Below are 19,452 nucleotides of genomic sequence, written 5' to 3'. Positions count from 1 at the left end.
AGATCGGCAAGATCGGCAGCAGATGATCGGCATCGGCATGATCGGCAAAATAGGTGATCGGCCCAGCTCTAGTTCATTCAATAACGAAAATATCCTTGTACTTGTCATAACATCCTGTACTCAAAGTAGCAAGGTTCTAAAGGTATTCACATATTCATTAAGAACATTTTGGAATAAATTGATATTCCAGTGTATCTGTAAATGTATTATGGTAAAGCTAACTATATTTTTAAAAACTTAAATATATGTACAGTTATTTCTGTTACATAAATAAGGCTCTTATTTACAAGTGCGCAACAGTTTCTAGTAGCAAAAGTGACGCTAGATTATATTCTTCTCTAGAAGTGGTTCTTGTTTGATGAGTCTCTCAAATCCGAAGCGTGTGAGGTCGATTGTCTGGAAGCCTCCATCGATGATCATTTCCATGATGGCGCGACCAGCAGCGGCAGACTGCTGCACACCTGAAACACAACAACACGCTCGGTTCTCTCTGCACAGCTGAGAGGACTAAACAAATTGAAACACAATCTTCACAAGGTTGCATCAGACTTCACCACTAGCACTACTTGTTTCACCGTAAAAATTCACGATAATAGCTTATCTTATGAATGAAATAGTATTTAGAAAGTGTTATTAGTGTGTGCATTAATTTTATTAAATGCCTAACTATGAAGTATAATGTTGAAGAAAAAAAAAATCATTCATAGCATAGTGATAATGCATAAAAGAGAAATACCAAAACAGTGGAATAGTCTAAGAACCTGAGATTTTGGGATAAATTGGAGAAATGTTTGATAGGTCAAGTAATCAAAACTGTTTGACACACAGACATGCCTACAATTGCCACCCATTCCGCTATGACTTTTATAGTGTTGACGTCGACCGGGGCTACACCCTCCCTTAGCCCGATGTGCCACGTCACGCCGCAACTGACCCCCCTCTCCTCCCACCGCCACCCTCTATTCAAACCTCCCGCCCCGTGCGTGTGTGTGTGTGTTGGGCGCCCGACAAGAGGCGGTGCTAGAGTCGGTGCGACGACCCCTTTCTTTTATTAAAATAAACATAATGTGTAAACCTTTTTATGTAATAAAATATCCCTAATTGTCACGCCTCAAGTTTTAGTAAGTAAGGACGGCGCACCGCCCCATGCGGGCATCCGCAGAACTACCCGCCAATAGTTTTTAAACTTTAATAAGAAATAACACCATATCTAAAGGCTGTTAATTATAAATAAGTGTACTTAAATTATGTTTGTTTTTTAAATAATATTTGTTTGATTAAGTATGTTACCGGATGGCTGCCCGGTAACAAAGCGGAAACTTAACCCTTCCCGGCGGCCATGATGCTCTGGTCTCATCAGTCTGTTTCCGTTCGCCGCCTGGAGTAGGAGCGGCCAGCGCACCTCGTCGACTTCATCTCTTTTGTTCACTGATCCATTAGTTTCCGTCGCATCTTTAAATAAATCTGAAACCTTGAAACTTTTTCGAGGCCTGCTCCAGGTGGTAGACTCTTTCGCCTAAATATTTGTTTTCCGTTTACGGATATTTCGTACGCGTAATACGTGATTGACTCTCAAGGCCAGGCCACGCGGTGACCGGGTCAGCCTATAAACTGGTTAGCACCCGCAACGGTGTTTTTTAGTACTTTACGTAAAACTCTTTTAACATTTTTGTAACTTGCCGTGTAATAATTCACCTGTGCAAGTTCGCTGGTAATAAAATAAGTAGCTCAGAATGTGTGGTTCAGTGGTCACGTGTATAATTCCCTGAGTTCCGAGGCGTGTGGGACGCCTCAAGAGCCCACGAACACGACGCACGAGGGGGGAGATTAGCCTAGCCCCACACGGGTCACGTCACGGCCCTGAGCCGAGAGTTCGTAGCCGGGTCCACGTGCCCTTCCACGTGGTGGCGCCCAAATTACTCCTTTTCGTCCATCCGAAAACCCCCGTACGACAGTGTTATTTAGGTGTTTTCTCATGTTGCAATGCTGTTGGTCCCTGTATTTGAGCAGAATTGTATATCTGCGTAATGGCACATATGCCTGAACTCCATCTTTGTGGTGCCTTGGAGTAGGATATAATACACAACTTTGTACAGACTTTTAAAAATGCTTGAAAAACAACATTATTTTGTGTGGCGGTCTTATTTTAAAAAATATTAAGTTACTTTATTTATTTAAGTACATCAATCAGTATGACTATTTACAATCTTACATAACAAATTGTTCTGAATGATTGTCAGAAAATATATTTCACATACACTACGAAACAAGATCTAAATGCTTTGTAACACTCTAAACACAATACACCCCACCCCTCAAAGTAAAGCTGTTCGATTTGCACGGCTTTGAAGCGACGCCAACAAATAACAGCAGAGCGCAGTCATATATTCAATGTACCTAGTGCTCTTACATCTATTTGAATTTTTAATATTTACTTGCACGCATAATGTTTACGGGCACTTGGGATGCATAAATGCAACAAATTAATAAAATGACTAACCAACAATCAATAGTTTATACTTTCCACAAAAGGATCCCTACTTAACCCTTATCCGGAGACGTGGGGTCTCCGTGACCCCAGCAAAACTTTAACTTGCTGCCATCTATGTGTAGTTCAAGGTACTTGCTTGTGGTGCCATCTACCTTAAGCTTTAATATCCCATAGTCTCCTCCTGCAGTGTCAGATTTGTTTACGCTATCTGGCGCTAGATATCAGGTCGCAAAGATATCTTGGGGTCGTAGTGGCACCACGTCACCAGATATGTTTCTATCTCAGTAGTGATAAAATGGCTTCTAAACGAACATGTGTGCGTGTGGGCGATCCAGACTATGACAAAACTATTTCTAAGTGGTTGAAATATATTTTTAGTGACTTAAGTGATGAAAGTGTGTGTGTAAAAGCAATGTGTGATGATTGCAGAGCAAACATGTGCAAATACTGTACTACAGAGTGACTATTCGTACAAATTAAATTTTTTCAATCAATATTCTTCTAATATATTTTATGTAAAAATGCCATTTTCAAAATATATAAGTATGCATGGGCTTTTTAGTTAGCTAGATTACATATTTTGTTGTGGTTTAATGGTTTAACCATTGGTTATGCAAGGAAAATATTTGGGGGAAAAAAAGTAATTTCTTTTTGTTGGGAAAATTTATCTGTTGTAGATTTTATGAAAAAGTCTTATTTTTGTCACTATATCTATATTGAATAGCAAATAAAACTTTTAGGCTACCATCTGCTTATTTTTTTTTTAAAAAAGCAATTATTACAAATAGGCATTTTTAGATTTATTTGAGCAAGCACCAATGGAAAAAATTGTATTCTATAATTGGTAAATAATTATTTACTAATTTATTTTTAAATGTAATTAATAAGTATAAAAAATGCATGAAATAATTTTACATGGAAAAAAAAAAATTTCTAATCAGTTAATTTCTACAAAACATTTTGGGGTCTGAGGGGCACCACATCACCAGATATGTCAAATATTTTCACGTCTCCGGCTAAGGGTTAATAAGGAAATGTTATGCCCAGGACCTGTTATGCAAACATGTGGCCCGTGACATTTGTAATTGTGCAATTTGTGCTTTAGTGATATTTGTAACTGCATAACTTGCACTTCAATGAGATTTATAATCGCATGCGACATATACTCTCGTAGACCCACAGATCACACCCGAAACGCAAGAATCCGAAAAGGTGTGCGTGTAAGCTACCTAACATGTGATGTATGGCTCCCACCATGTGTAGGGGAAAGGTCACGTCTTGTAGGTTTAATAAATGTTCTCATAGTCGACTCCAACTCATTCATCATTAGAAAAACACCCTGGGGGGCTATAACACCCTGAGGTTAACCCTGTTTGGCTAATGCACAACTGCACTGACTGCCACGTGGTGATGTCACCACCTGTTTCATCACCGTGGGTTGACGCACGGGCAAACCACATGGACTGGCGCCCTGGCACTTCAGACAGAGAGTTTAAAACATTGATCATGTCACGTTAATTACATACTTGAATAAGTACAGGCACCTAGTAAACTTTACATTCATCAAGTACTGGCAATTTACATATTGACAGGACGGGAAACCTTGGTGCTAAATATTACTTGCAGTTGAAAAAGTAAAACAAAATTCCATGTCCTTGTAAACAGGTTATACTGTATTTTATTTTTAGTTGATACTGTAAACACTCACTGTGACCACCGAACCCAGTGGCTAAATAGAGGTTGTGGTAGGCGGGATGAGGGCCTATGATGGCATTCTCGTCAAACTCGTTGAAGTCACAATAGCCTGCCCACGCACTCTTCACCTGAAACAACAACACTAACTAAGAACAATCCTCACTGCAGCATTATTACATAGACATCAGCACTAACTGCAGTAACACCTAGTTGCTACCTTCTACATGGAATCACTGCAAGTGCTGTTGGGTGAATTATGGAGTGCTTTCGTAGATGTCTAAGGCTGTGCCACAAGACACCTGGCTCGGATTTTAAATTAAAAACTGCCAAAAGGTTGTCAATAACAAAATATAAAAACTGATAAAATTAAATGAGTTACAGACTGCTTGTGAAAGGCAGTGCTTCAAGCAGCGAGGGCGAGTGTGGCCCTGCAATCAAGCTGCGAGGGAACGTCAATGCACGACACACACTCCACAAGCAAGAATCTTGAGTGCGAACCTGCCTGAACACACACACATCGCCAAGATGGAAAGCAACTTACTAAGCCACTGTGATTACATGCTGACGTAACTTTTCGCCCAAGATTTGGCCTTTCAGCCAAATCATTAAAGTTAAGTAAAATAAGTTTAAAAAAAACTCTATTAGTACATCATAATAAGGCCTACACAATATTAAAGTGTATAATTTATGGGCCGGATACTGGCTACCGAAACATCTCGGCCGCTACGTGCTCTTCTGCTGTGGGGCCAGACCACGCACAGCGGTACTTTCCTGTAGAGGACTGCAGCTCCGCTTCCTAATCTTTTCTAACTTAATCTAATTTTCTGGTCTGGGAGGTATTTGTGTTAGGGAAGACTAAATGTGTCTCGGGTCAAAGCCTATACACCTTATCATGCATGGTTTCAGCTATGCGGAAAGGGGAAAGGGTGGCATGCGTAATTGGCCAGCCATGGGCAGCGACTGATGCCATGACTAATTCTTAACTTTCGACTATAAGCAGTTAAACTGGCCCTGGGTGAAGCCTGGGCACAGTCATGCGGAGTGCAGCAGCTGTGGATTATACAAGCGGAAGTACAGAAGAAGAGAGTGGTCCTCCGCGAGAAGAGTCAGCCTAGACATGCATTGTTTGGGAGACATTTATACAATTTTCCCCTAAAATGAATACATTTTGTATATTTATCACGCTCGGCATTATGTTAAAGAATTCTAGATTAAAACTTGTGTTTGCGTTTCACCTCAAAGAGTTTATTTGCACCTTGAACAACATAAGAACACATGAATTTGCTAGTTACAGAGGTTAGACGTTTACACATCTCTGACGAGTACTGAAGGACTCGCTCACATTTTTTTTTTGTTTCCTGATTTGTTAAAATGGCACAGGACCCTTTTCATGGTTCACTAATTTTATTCTCTTTAGAGTAACCTTGGTGTTGAAGTATTGTAAGCTAAGACTACCACCACATATATTGAGATTTATAAATAAAATTAGTACTGAGTAACTACAGTAACAACGTTTTGTTTAAACAGGTTTTGACGTTTTGAGTCATTTAAAAATGAAACTTAAGTATCAAGCATATCTACAAGAGGGCAGGTACGGTTTGTTGACACAATTTGTAACATGTTAAGAAGTTTTGACATTCTTATTGCTATGAAATGAAAGGCTTTTTTACTATTGTGACAATCTAATAATTAAATCCTGTGTCCTGCTGACCGTATATGGTACATCTGATATTTTTTTTTTTGTTCCTCGAGATTTAAGTAACATTGCATGTTATTTTATTGGTGGTTTCTGCTCAAGTTATGACATTCCTTGTAGGTACTTCTTGTGCAGAGCAAGTTTGCAGTAATCAATATTGTAGCTCACCATCTGTGCTGATACAAAATTATGTTTCTTTGGGTCATCTTCGTTCCCGTTGTGCCGTCTGCCTTGGCTGGTTATTGTTAGGCAGCTGGTTTATGAGGTTGAAGCCATTTAATTTCACTCATAACATTTTATTATCAACAATTCATCTCAATCACAACCACCCCACGGCTGTGTTTCAATATGCTTTTACTGGGCTGTGGCAACAACTGAGTACAAGCCTACGTGTAAAAATGCACATGTAATTCACTCACAAAGAGTGAAGACACAGAAGGAATCACGCTATTGTAGACAGTTACTATCACAGCTATGCCTCCACAGACCCACCATGAGATGCTCGAACTGCGACACTCTGTGGCACAGGAGCGGCCACACCGTGTTGTCGAAGAAGCTGTAGTCCACCTCCAGGTTGTCCACACTCGGCTCTTCCTCCGGCAGCGGAGAGATGCCCGCGATGTAGTTGCCCGCGAGCCCTTCCCGCCTGCAACCAGCGACACCAATCACAACACTGCGCAGGCTCTACGTATGTGTTTTTTTTTTTCAAGGTAGCATTTGTTATATCATACATTCAATGCACTGCCATCATATGTCATACCATGTCCAATAAAATGCTTTTTGGTGCAATATTTCTGATTTGGATGAAATATGGTAAGTAAAGTATGCAGAAGACACTTTTAGGCCCCCAAACATTAAAAAAAAAATGTTTTAAAGAATTTACTTTTTTTAGGTTCAGCCTATTGTTCACAACATTGACTGGTGTAATTAACAGTTATACTATAAATTAAGGATATAATTTTAATAAAATTTTGTTCAATGTTACACAGAGATTTTTAGGCATGTACTAGTTTAGTTTACAATTTGATTTTTACCTCAAGTTTTATCTTAAAAATTATATCAATATATTTAAAGTAACTGAATAAAGATGTTAAGCCTCTACTGATACTCCTTCAACTATAAAAGACTGATTAAAATCATCTAAAAGCCACTCTGAAAACCCATTTTAGCTGCCTGGCTCACAGGACAGGATCTCCTAAGACACGATATGCTGGAGCGAGTATAACACTGTAACTGTAACTAACACCTTGTCTACATCTGTTTCAACACACCAGTTATTAAGAAAAACAGTTGAATGTTTTAACATCTTACTGGCTGTAACGAAACAATGACTTTTAATTATTTACGTTAGCTGGAAAGTCTGCACTATATCATACGTGAATAATATTTAAATGTTATACAAAGTTAGCCTTACCACACTGTAAAATGTTGAGTGGTTTTTCAATAATGGAAGAATACAACACTCAATGCATAGTACACAAAAAAAAAGCTGACTACCCATAATAAATTGTGAAAGTAGTTATTACCTTAAATAAATTCCAGAAGAGTCCATCAGACAAGGAGCCCTCAAACCAGGGCCTTCTGGACAATGGAAGCAGTACACGTACCTCTTCCTGGAAACATACGTTAGACACTTCACTAACACAATGCACATATCTGTCATTTATAATGCAGGCTTCAATTCTTCAAAACAGTCGGAAATTTTAAACTGATTTAGTATTTAAATAAAATGTTCTGCCAACATCTACAAAGTCACATACATGTATTCCTGTAGTGTCCCAGTGACAGAAGAGCTTATCCACCAATCTATTCTTCCTCTTCGGAGCACTTTACTAAATGAAAACGTTTGGGTTTGAAGTGAAGCTAGTAATCAAGGTTCAAATGTTGTGTGGGTTCTCTACAGAAAGGCTCTGATTGTTATTACAACATGGTAGGCCTTGATTGTGCCGTCCCGTTAAAATCAAAACATTGAATGTGCATTCAGGGTTGGTTTGTGAAAGGCTGGTTGAACTCTTGCATCCCTAATACCAGTGTTTAGTAATCTTGGCATCTTCAGCTGCACAAATACTTGCATCGCGAAAATAAGTCACATCTGGCCGGATACCGGAGTCATAAAAATGTATATACATAATTTGAATCAAATTAATGCAATCAATGTTACTCTTAATATGCTATAGGTAATTTATAATAAAATACATGTCAGACAAATGAAAATCCAAAAAAAATATTGGCAGTTTCTTTACTGCAAACATATTCAAAACATTGATATTTAATATTCAAAGTTAAGTAAAGGTAAATTATGATGGATGAATATAATTTTTTCTGTGTTTAATGGTATAGCAAGCAATATCTTTCTAGTTAATTAATTCATGGCTAAAAAATTATTATGATCAAAGATTACATTAATATCTACCTATCTTCATTTTAGTTTTTTCAATTTTGTATACAACAATAAACATGAACTTTAAAAAACACTTTAAAAAAAAAGTCATCATAACAATTCTCAAAGGTCCATATTTGCTATTGTACACATAATATTGAAAAGAATAAAACATACCATATACGTTATGAAGATGTGAATTTAATCTTTCTTTAATATTGTCAAAAATCAGAATAATACTTGGAAGTTTGTAAACAGGCACTGTTTGTGGTATTAACCAGTATCATTAGAAACTTACATTATGAAATGTAAATAAACATTCATTGGTACTTGTGAACTACAACAAAACCACCTGACCTAAGTGTGTACTAGAAAGTGATGGTAATGGAATACATACATAGTTTTTTTCCTTCTCTACCACGAGAGATTTGTTTTTGGCACAACTAATACTCAGAAAACTTGTTGTCATTGCTAATTGCAAAATATTGCCACATTGGAGACCTCTTCCTCTGAGTTGACATTTTCATAACTTGCTTTTATTAATTCAAGTCCACCCACACCCAAACCTCAAAAACAAATTTCAGCCGGCCGGCAGCATAGGGAAACAAACATGTCGCAATTTGAACACAGGAGGAGTGGATTTTCGGCCGCCGGATATCCGGCATCCGGCTAAATCACTAGCCGTTTCTAGTCATAAGCTGCTTTATGGCTATAAAAAATACACATGAAGTTACTGTTTTAAAAGTCTGGCGGTCAAATTTAAGGAAAAAAAACCGAATCCATGGATATGAGCTGCTCACTTAGTACTGAGTTACAGAATGTGCCAAACCAAAGCATGCCAGATTAAAGAGCAGCGACTGTGTTCAAAATAATGCTGAAGGTTTTTAAATGGTGTCAAATAGGAACTCCCTTGGTAGAAACCAGTGTTTTCCACTGTTTGTTCTTATCTTGTAAACTAAAGCTGATCCAGAACTTCTGAGGTGTGAGGACCTATTGGTCCCGCTCCAGACTCCCACGACTGGGCAGAAGGCCATTAGCAGGGCCTTGTGCCAGCCAACACCCCAGAGACACTCAGACTGTCATGGCCGCTGTCTAGGCCCGCACAACACAGACAAACTTAGCTGCTTGAAGCATGCAGCTACTGTTATCGCCATGAGAAAGCACGGGGTGAGATAAGCCATCGCCAGCAGGCTTTAAGAAGAAAGGGCGGAAAACCGGCAAACCCCTTCGACATGGGGGAACAAAATATCAAAGTCCTTACAACTCTTAACATAATTTACACATATTTTTCCTAAATTAATATCATAAAAAATTTAACTTTTTACAACTTAAGTTCAAATATAGATGGCCCGCATCGGTAAGTTCCGAAAAAGGTTGTGCATGGCTCTGCTCCCTCCTTATATACTAACCCGTATATACTAACATGTAAAAAACACACTTGGGGGCTGTAAAAAGAAGAGGTGAGAGTATAACAATTATTAAAACGAGTAATTACGTTAGGGGTGCGTAGCACAGACTCAATAAATGCACCTCTTGCAGGGCAGATCAACACACGCTAATACACATGCACACGTTGGCGGGTGGTTTGAAGCAGTGATGGTGGGAGGAGAAGGGGCTGGAGTGGGCGAGGCCCTTCAGGCTCAAGGGCAGACGTAACCCTGGTCAACGTCAATAGCCCCCCCTTCCCTGAAGAAGTCCAATGTGCCTGCTGCGTCGCAATCTACGGTACGGTGATGTTGGTGACATTAGCAGTGATGTTGTTTACAATATCATGCATGGGTACTGTTTACCTCCGAGAGTGACAATGAAGGAGCGTGACAATGTTTACATCTGATGTTATCTGCCGCCCTGTAGTCTTGAGTACTGATTATGTAGTGTCCACGTGACAAGGCATATTACCTATGGTCAGATTAGATCGGTTGTCATCCTGGTGTGCGCCAAGGGTCCTATGACATATACTCCACAACACCTAGGGGCGGGGGCAGCCGCTTTGCGTGGTCAGAGATCGTAGAAGGGCTCGGGAGGGATCACTTCTGTGATTAGCTCGCACTGGTTACTTTGGTCCGTCTCTTGCTTGTTTTCGGCGGATTCTTTGATCGTCACCCAGAATATGGGGTCTGCCAGGGAGTAATGTAGAAGCCACCTCAATGGTTTGTCATCTGGCCATTCTTGGTCTGTCTTGCCGTCGTCCGCATCCCAAATCAGCCAGGTGGGTGGGTTCAGGATAATTTCTCGCCACGTCTGTTGTGTCTTGCCGGAACCCGCAGAAAGGAGTTGTGTAATCTGTCCACCCCGGGGACTACTGTCCCAGGTGAAACGTACTTGCCACCTCTGGGTGCCGTAATTTCAGCTTCTGGGAACCCTTGAAATGTTAGGTCCGTGAGCTCTCTAATTTATACTGCCCAGGTAAGGGAAGATTGCGGCCTTGTACTAACGTGACCGGTGACTCGCCTGTGATGGAGTTTACTCTCCGGCGTAAACAGTACAAGATATCTGGGACGCGCCTATGCCACCAGGTGTGGTTGTCCTCAAGTTGCAATCTGAGCTGGACTTTAATCTCTTGGTTTCGTCTCTCGGTGGGATTTGCTCTGGGATGGTATACTGGCTTTGAGTGGGGCAAGAATCACCACCTCATGCAGAATTAAGCCCACCTGAGTCCCGAAAGCTGGATCTTGTTGTCTGACAACAATACCCTCGGAAATCCCCACCGGGGAAAGAACTCTGTTTCCAGGGCCTGCGAAATAATCCCAGCTTAAAAGTTTGATAAGAGGTATGCTTCTACCCATCCGATAAAACAATTGGTTACAACCAGCAAGAACGTTTTTTCTATGTGATGAGCGTGACAGTGTGAACAGATTCGGTTGGTAGGCATGACACCTGCTGTTCCCAACTGTCCGGGCGTCGGGTCTTGCGACGTTGGTAGCTGGTCTAGTTGATACAGTGGTAAAATCATCTAAACGTGCAGCTGCGAAGAAGCAAAGTGAAGGGGGAAGAGGCATGGTCTCAACATTCAGGTGCCGTGCTTGTGCGGGAGAAAGTGGCTGTGACTGTTTTTGTTTTGTGAGTAAAAACTTTTTTTGAACCATCAAAAGTAAATTTTTACATTCTTGTTTGAGATGTCACTGAGGAACTAACAAATGCACTGTTTTTCAAATTTAGTAGTCATAGTAAATATTACTTGGTTTGCCAGAATTGAAAATGGCTGAATGTTTCTTAGGGAACTGCAAACACATTCTTTATAGATAAAATGAAACTCTTTCATCTTATGGGTATCCACCCTATCCACTGGCCATTAATAAGAATAATAGCAAAACTGAAAGTAACGTTTATCTGTTTACAACAAAAACCAAGTCATTAAGTTAATAGAAACAATGACGAAAAATATTAAGTTGGCAACCAAGCTACAAAATTTTAATGTCATCAAATCAAATAGTACTTAAAATACTTTCACAAAACACTTAATAATATGTTTACTAGATCTAAATACATTTGTACATAAAACTAAATACAATTATTGACGTCACAACCAGTAGTGTAGCCAGGATTTGTGTATGGGAGGGGTTAAGAAGCAGAATCGGTAGGGCTCGCTTACTCTTCCCCTCCAGTGCAGTGGCCGTTGATAGCAGTAAGACACCCAGGCTTTTAACTAACCTGCTTTCAGATAAGAAAAAAAGAATGGTTAAGGGAGGGGGGGGGGGGGTGGTTTAGAACTCCTAACCCCCCCCCCCCCCCCCGGCTATGCCCCTGATCACAACAAAGTCAGACATAGAAAAGTAGAGCAAAACATAAATGTCCGCCATACTGCCACAAAAACTGATTGGATGACATGGTTACCAACTACATCACTACATACAAACCCAAGTAGTTATTGTTCTCAAAGCTCAGCAGAGGAACCACACCACGCCAACACTCACTTAAGAACCACCGGCAGAGGCACGCTCAAGGCTCCCCTTCCAGTGCCAATCCGCGCCAGTCTCGCCACACTTCCAGAGGACGCGCCAGCAGCTATGATTGCGATGCCGAACTTGATGGGCTGTATGTCCCCTTCGTCAGTCTTCACCTGCGCGACACAAGAACCAGCTCTGCACGCACCTCCTGCGACGCGACACAACCAGGTCTACCAACAACTGACCTACCAGGAGCCTGTCCAAGCTCTCGTAGCTCCCTGTGGGCATGCCCTCGACCAGGGCATCTTGCATGTTCCTGAACTCGAATGCAACTGCCTCTGCCTTCACGTAGGTCGTGCCCAGAGACCTGGCCTTCCTCTTGAACGCACCCAGCAGAGACCACGGGTCGATCCTGTCCAGAACAATACAATTGTCAATTGCTTTACCAAAGATCGGGTTCATTCTCATCAGCTTGCTATTGTTTTTACAAAATCAACAAGGTAATGTTTTTGTGTTCAAACTTTGTGTCCAATGCACGTGGCGACTAGAGCAATAGGAGGAAGGAAACACAAAAATTATAAGTTTGATGGAAATACAATTTCTTATCAACTGTCCAATGTCATAACAATGTTTCGCTGGTGCTTACAATTTGTGAGTCGTTGGTAACGAGAGGGAGTTACGCGATAACAATCACCGGAGGGCTTGGGCAACAAGTGTTGAAATGATAGCTACTTGTTTATCACTAAGGTTTGGGTAAAAAATTGCTAATGTGGTTTTGGTACAGAATTTTTATTAGTTTTTTCTGTCTTCTAAATAGCATTTAGGTCCTTGCCCTGTTCCCCGACTTATGAACCCTGTGATAAATCTCCTCACACTGCTCTCGGCAGTCGGTTCAGGTGGAACATCCAACAATTCACCTCAACTCCAGAACTCCACAGCCCAGACATGCACTATGTGGCTTGCCAACGTAACAGGCTTATCCAACTATAAAAAATTGTGTATTTGTCTAGACAAAACCATGGTTTAAATTATAATTTAATAAGTAGTTTAGTAACAAGTAAGTTTAATTTTAGTACAAATTCTTAAGATTTAACTATAATCTTTATAATAATAGTAGGTATCATTAATTTATTGGCAAATACACTGATAACGTTTTATCTGAAAGAATGGCTGCATCCAAGGAGTTTATCCATTACTTGATGAGTCAAACACCATGCAATGATGCAGCTGCGAAGTGGTCCACTCACCAGCCTTCGTTCTCAAGGCCGTGGCTGGCCAGCGCAACGTCGTCCACGTTCATCCACGGGCACCTCTCCTTCAGCTGCTGGGGCGACAGCAGCTCAGTCTTCACTCCCAGCTGTCTGCAACCATTTATTCTGCTCTTTTGTGCTTGTCGTCTGCTTAACACAACCTACTCTACCGTCATACAGTGTTGAATATGAAGTGATGGTTTAAAGGATCACGTTTACCAAATCCAGATTTATGTCACTAAAATTTGCTCCAGCCGGTTTACTGAAGTGCCTAATTATTATACTTTTTTAAAATAATGAATTCCCCTTCCCCCCCATATAATATTGCATTAGCTAACATTGAAAAGTCAAATTTTCACACAACTGGTACTTTAAAAATTATTTCTCCCCTTATGACACTAAAAAGTTCAACATTAAAATCATCCAAATTTTTGGTGGTAAACTGACAAAATTTAAACTTTAGTACTGATAATTACAATTAAAAGTGATTCAAATGACAAACAAAGTAACCACAGCCTCATGGATAGTAAGTGGAACAGCTACAATGTAGCTCCTAGACTTACGTCTTTTTTATCAATGTTTTAAAGGGATCTTTTTTTATGATACTTTTAGCAATAATGATTTAATGTACTACATATATAAGTTTATTTATTAATCTCATGACCGGCGCAACACTAGCACCACCACTCTGGTTCCAGTCACTTCTGCCCGTCAGAGAGAACAGCTGTGTCTCTTCTGCTCTTTCAGCAGCGCTCTGAGTTGGCCAACCTTGTGGCATGTTGCAGCCTCACGTCACACCAGGTCGAATGTCTACAGTTTTAGCCCACACACATTTCCACATCACTGAGACAAAAGAGTTACTGAGGCGTGCTAAGACGCGTGGACATAGACACCTTTAGAGTCAACTGCTCATTTTATAGCATTCCCATCGCTTAGGACATATCAGATTTTGGCATAACTGAATGATACAGGGAATCATCTAGTCAGCTACGGGTACAGAGTCTCTGAGCTCAATAAATAACAGTGGCGCCTTACATCTTTTAAACTGATAATAAACTCTACTGATGAGATCCTTATAAAAAAAATATTGAAAAATTACATTACATTCCTATAAAATTGCAACAGATATAAACACAAACAAGCATATCCAGGGTGAAACTGTAATTTTGACAACAATAATTTATCCAAAGTGAGTCAGCACTCTAATGTTGAATATTGAAGCCATTATTTTTAAATTTTAATTTTTATAAAACTGATAAAAAAAACTCTGAACTGCAAAGATATTTCTATAAATAATTTGCCTGGAAAACGGAAATATGTGTTGATTTTAATCTGAGCTGCAGGAAACTACCGTACTGCAATCTGCATGGCACATAAAATACATCCTAAGTGGCGACATTGCATGTTCCCACTCAACTACCTCCCCTTTCTCTGGCGCTGAGAACACTTGGCCAGCCGATGGCTGAGGTTCACTCCAGCGAGTGCTACTGTTAACCACACGACAGAGAGAGAGAGAGTGCAAGGCCCTACTTCTGCAGCTTGTAGGCCTCTTGCAGATGCTCCGCGCTGCTCTCTGAGGCCAGGAACATGTAGCCACACGGCGTGAACCGCACGTCTGGGGCCTCGTGGTTGGGCACGGAAAGGTGGGTCTTGATATTGCGCAGAAACTCCGCGCCGTACAGCGACATCTGCACGTTCTCCGGGACCGTGAACTGCTGGCACAGCCCACCGCAGGACAGCACGGTCGACGCCTGCGCGTACTGCGGCACACCACATTCCCGTGACACTCCAGTGGACGGAGGCTCTTCTACCATGTGATGTCGCAGGGACACCAACCCCAGAAAATTAACCATACTGTAACTGGAATCATATGTTAGGAAGGCTAATGAAGGTATTGTTTTGAAAGTCATACGTTATTTTAATAATCATGTTTCCGGCATAATCATTTCAGGTATTTTATTTACTTGGAAAAAAAAAAGTCTTAGCTAATACAGGATGTCCATAAAAGAATGTCCCAGTTTCAGTAGTGTATCATAACAGTTTAATTCAAACTATTTACAACAAATCATACATAAAATTGAAGGTAAACTAACCCCACACTTTGGTTAACATGTCCAGAGTAATGAAAGCAATAGCCTCTTCAATTGTGTGTCTCAACTGTGGCAAATCATTAGGTATCTTAATATAACATGTGGGTTTGGTTTAGCGCACGCGCACGTCAATTGGCGTGAATTTTATATATATATATATATATATATATATATATATATATATATATATATATATATATAATATGTGTGTGTCATGAAATAGAATATTAGACCAGTCTAGTCAGGGTGGGTCTAATGGTAAAATAATAGCTGGCAGTTTGTAGTTTCTGGCATATAAAACAATGTCAGGTTTTCAGTAATGAAGATTGGAAAGTAAAATAGTCTCTAATTTAATACATATGTATAAGGCGTAAGGCCACTGAAAACTATTGACTTAGTAGTTGCATAAATAAAGGAGCCGAGGTGGGGGGGAGGGAATATACTTGCTCGTTAAACTCTGCAACATAGAAAAATTGGTATTGTGAAGTAGAATACAAATCCTCCCAGTCTATTCAGTCTATTATGCAATAGCGGATTTTTATTTCGAACAATTCACTTTTCCCGCAACATTTTCAAGTTTTCTAACAGGGCACGCCGATATATTTCATGATACCGCCTAAGTTGTAACATCTAACGACATAATTTTTGATACTGAAATATCAGTACCACAAAATAGACTAGAGCAGAGTGGATTATAGTCTGCTTTACAATACAATATTTAAATAATGAAATACATGGAAAATAGTGTTTATAGTTGCCCACCCAAAGCCCCATATTCCCGTACTTATCCCACAAGAATTAAGGGGCGGTAATGACATAAGCGACGCCATCTAGGTGACATCATCAGTATTGTTATGGAATCGGGATATTGATAGTTGCATGCAAGAGAGAAGTAGATTTACCGATGGATCCCTCTCCACCACGACTACTTCCAGGCCATCGCGAGTTCTCTGCTTCAGCCAGTACGCTATGGACGACCCGATTACACCCCCACCTATAATAACTACATCACAGTGATGTGGGAACAGAGGTGTTTCCTTCTTAAATCCAAGCGAAGTCTTAACATCATTTCCCAAAATTCGCAACGTCCTTTTCACAGGATGCTCTGGCGGTGGAGGCGTGTAATTTTTGGAATCTGATAAACTCCTAATTATTGTACAGTTGAAAATACATTTCGACGGCCTACATAACTTCAGCACTGTGCCACTCATGTTTCTGCGACTTTTCTACGCCGTAACAACAAATAACCACGCCTGTTCAGGTCATATCGCGATTGAAAAAAATACACAACTTAGGGCCAATTTCCCCACACTTTCGCTGTATAAAATTTACATCATTTTAGAACATAGGTTAAGCTGCTTTACTTCACCCGGCATTTCTTGTATTTAAGGATAATAATATATCGATACATCATAAATATCGATATTTAAAGTGCATAATATTGCAATATTTCAATTGATATTATGATTCCGTTATTAATTGATACAGATATAATAATTCGATAATATCGAAATTGAATAGAGTTCTAGTTTTCAATTGAATAACAAGTTTATAAAAATTATCTGTAAATAAATTAGGCATAGCAATTATTAAAATGGTGAACCGAAGGCTTCGAGGAGAATAAATTATTATTTTTAATTGGGGGGAGGGGGAATATTGCAATTCACAGATATAGCATTGCAATTCAGATACAGGTCGACTTAGGGGTAGGGCAGTGGCTGGTGACACATATCAAATGTTTTTTTATATTTTTGCGTCGTCCGACCGAAGGCCACCACAAATCCCGTCCTGCAACCGCCAGTATTCGACCCCGCTAACGGAACGCACCCCTAGCCATGGCCCACCCGTCAGGCGAGCACCGGTGCAAGAGGTAAAATCAAGGACCATGCCCTAATTAATCAGCCACCTCAACCCCAATTCATGATAAATCAGACACAAATTAATGGTAATGTCACTTTTTATTAAAAACCCCGTTCAAGGAAAGTGCGATGTAGGAGTGCCCGGGTCACTCACGTGTGAATTTACAATACATTTGTGAGTGTTCCCCTTGTGGCCTTCTGCCTAAATTAGAGTATTGTGTAACGTAATTATGACCTCCCCGTTTTTTTGTGTATTACTAGCCACCGAAGCAGTCAACAAGTGACGAACGGTCTCCCGTGTGACTCGTATTATTTAAACATAATTTATGTAAACATGTTAAATCTAATTCTTAGAGAGTATCTGCAAATTAGGTTAATCTTTATTATTTAATGTATGAATTTAGAGCCACTTTCAATCTCTTGTTGATTTAATAATTTCCGAATAACGGAACTTTAGAAAATTTGGCGCGAGAGAACGCTGAGGCAGGGTCTCCACAGTTAGTACTTTTGTACTAGATCTAGTACTTTTATAACCTTTTTAGTGGTTTAGTACAGATCTAGTACATTTTTCTTTAATATAATAATGCTATTGCAACTCCAATATGTTTTATTATTAAGCGTAATTATATTTTTAAAAAACTATGGAATTTATGTGTGTGTGGTGTGATATTTAAGTTCGAGCATTGCAATGTCATAATAACTTCCTAAATTGTTAAAAACCATAACAAATTATAATTTAGTATTTATTTTTTTCTAATCTAGTACTTTTTTCTCGCCTAAGTTGGTACGAAATATTTTTTCCTTGTGGACACCCTGCGCTGAGGCCACCCCTCGCGCCAAGGGCAAACGCCAGTACCGAGTGACTCGCGGACCGGGGCGGGTGTGCGTCCCACGGGGAGTCTTCATCCTTTGTCTCCACTGAAATTCACTACTGGCAACTTGACGTCGTCTGGCCGACGACCACCCCAGAGCCCGACCTGCACCCGCCAGTATACGCTCCCGCTAACGGAACACACCCCTGGCCATGGCCCACCCGAGTCAGGCGACCCGAACAGCAATCAAAGACAAAGCCGCGGAAACCTGAGTAGACAAGAGAAGAACCGTACCCATTCCTCCTAAAACATTAAATTAGGATTTTAGCGACAATAAAATCTCTTCCAGACACACCCGTTTGGAGTCTAGCGTAATGAGGTCACGCCTGGCGCGAGAGAGGCCGAGCCTCCCTCAGACGCCATGCCAGTTCGGCAGTTCAGCGCAGCTCATGGACCGGGGCGGACCTACGTCCCACGGAGAGGCAACATCCTTTGTCTACATTGAAAGTAACGTCCGGTAAATATAGTCACTAATTAACCAAACCCCTTTTATTACTTAACCTCTCCGTGAGTACCCGGTCCCTTTTTACGGTCCAGGACCTAATCCGGCCGCATCAACTTAAGGACACCCCGCACCACACTTGGTCAGTGGGGCTGCTCTTCAGCATACGGCACGGGCCGTCTCCCGCAACGTACAGAACTTTGTTTAAGGTCACGCGCACGGCGCTGACCACAAACCCGCAAGGGAACTTGGACAAACTTAATTGCGGTGCGTGTTTCACCACAGTGGGCACAACACCCGCGCCGAGACATTTGCATACGGGATTGGCCGTCTCCAATCGCCCGCCCCTTAATTCAGTGTATTTTTGTATCCCGTATTTTGTACTGCTAACTTACGTTACCCGAGTAACGAGTGCCACGTAACTTGTGCGCGCCCCCTTAATCCAGTGTATTTTTGTATCCCGTGTTTTGTATTGCTAACGTACGTTACCCGAATAACGAGTGCCACGTAACTTGTGCGCACCCCCTTAATTCAGTGTATTTTTGTATCCCGTATTTTGTATTGCTAACTTACGTTACCCGAGTAACGAGTGCCACGTAACCTGTACGCGCCCCCTTAATTCAGTGTATTTTGTGTCCCGCCTTTGTGTTACGAAATTACGTTACCTACGTACCCAGTGAGACGTCTGAGACATAACAGCATCCGAGGCCACGTAACGCGGAACACAAACAATAAGGCGCCACGGAATAACAAGTAAAAACCCCCCGGGGACCTCTGTAGAGTGTTGTAT

General features: G+C 40.7%; 1 protein-coding gene across 1 annotated transcript; it reads right to left on the bottom strand.

Annotated features, from left to right (window-relative positions):
• Positions 1–206: 206 nt before the first annotated feature.
• Positions 207–16,903, bottom strand: LOC134537835 (FAD-dependent oxidoreductase domain-containing protein 1-like). The gene is made up of 9 exons (XM_063378693.1): positions 16,392–16,903; positions 14,930–15,159; positions 13,397–13,510; positions 12,399–12,561; positions 12,177–12,322; positions 7,409–7,495; positions 6,375–6,528; positions 4,200–4,314; positions 207–461 (listed from the first exon to the last, which is right to left on the bottom strand). Exons 1-9 carry the CDS (start codon positions 16,698–16,700, stop codon positions 322–324), a joined length of 1,458 nt encoding a protein of 485 aa, XP_063234763.1. The 5' UTR covers positions 16,701–16,903; the 3' UTR covers positions 207–321.
• Between the last annotated feature and the right edge of the window lie 2,549 nt (positions 16,904–19,452).

Source organism: Bacillus rossius, chromosome 12 (genome assembly GCF_032445375.1).
Source record: "Bacillus rossius redtenbacheri isolate Brsri chromosome 12, Brsri_v3, whole genome shotgun sequence".
Lineage (NCBI taxonomy): Eukaryota > Metazoa > Arthropoda > Insecta > Phasmatodea > Bacillidae > Bacillus > Bacillus rossius.
This window is presented reverse-complemented; position numbering and strand designations above follow the sequence as displayed.

What these genes read in the sequence shown, in the direction of transcription:
- LOC134537835 (XM_063378693.1), bottom strand. Translation starts at nt 16,700, where the DNA reads ATGAGTGGCACAGTGCTGAAGTTATGTAGGCCGTCGAAATGTATTTTC. An exon ending in CCTCTGCCGGTGGTTCTTAA is followed by an intron (nt 7,496 to 12,176) that starts GTGAGTGTTGGC and finishes GTATGTTTCCAG; the next exon opens with GAAGAGGTACGTGTACTGCT. An exon ending in CGCAGTTCGAGCATCTCATG is followed by an intron (nt 4,315 to 6,374) that starts GTGGGTCTGTGG and finishes TTGTTGTTTCAG; the next exon opens with GTGAAGAGTGCGTGGGCAGG.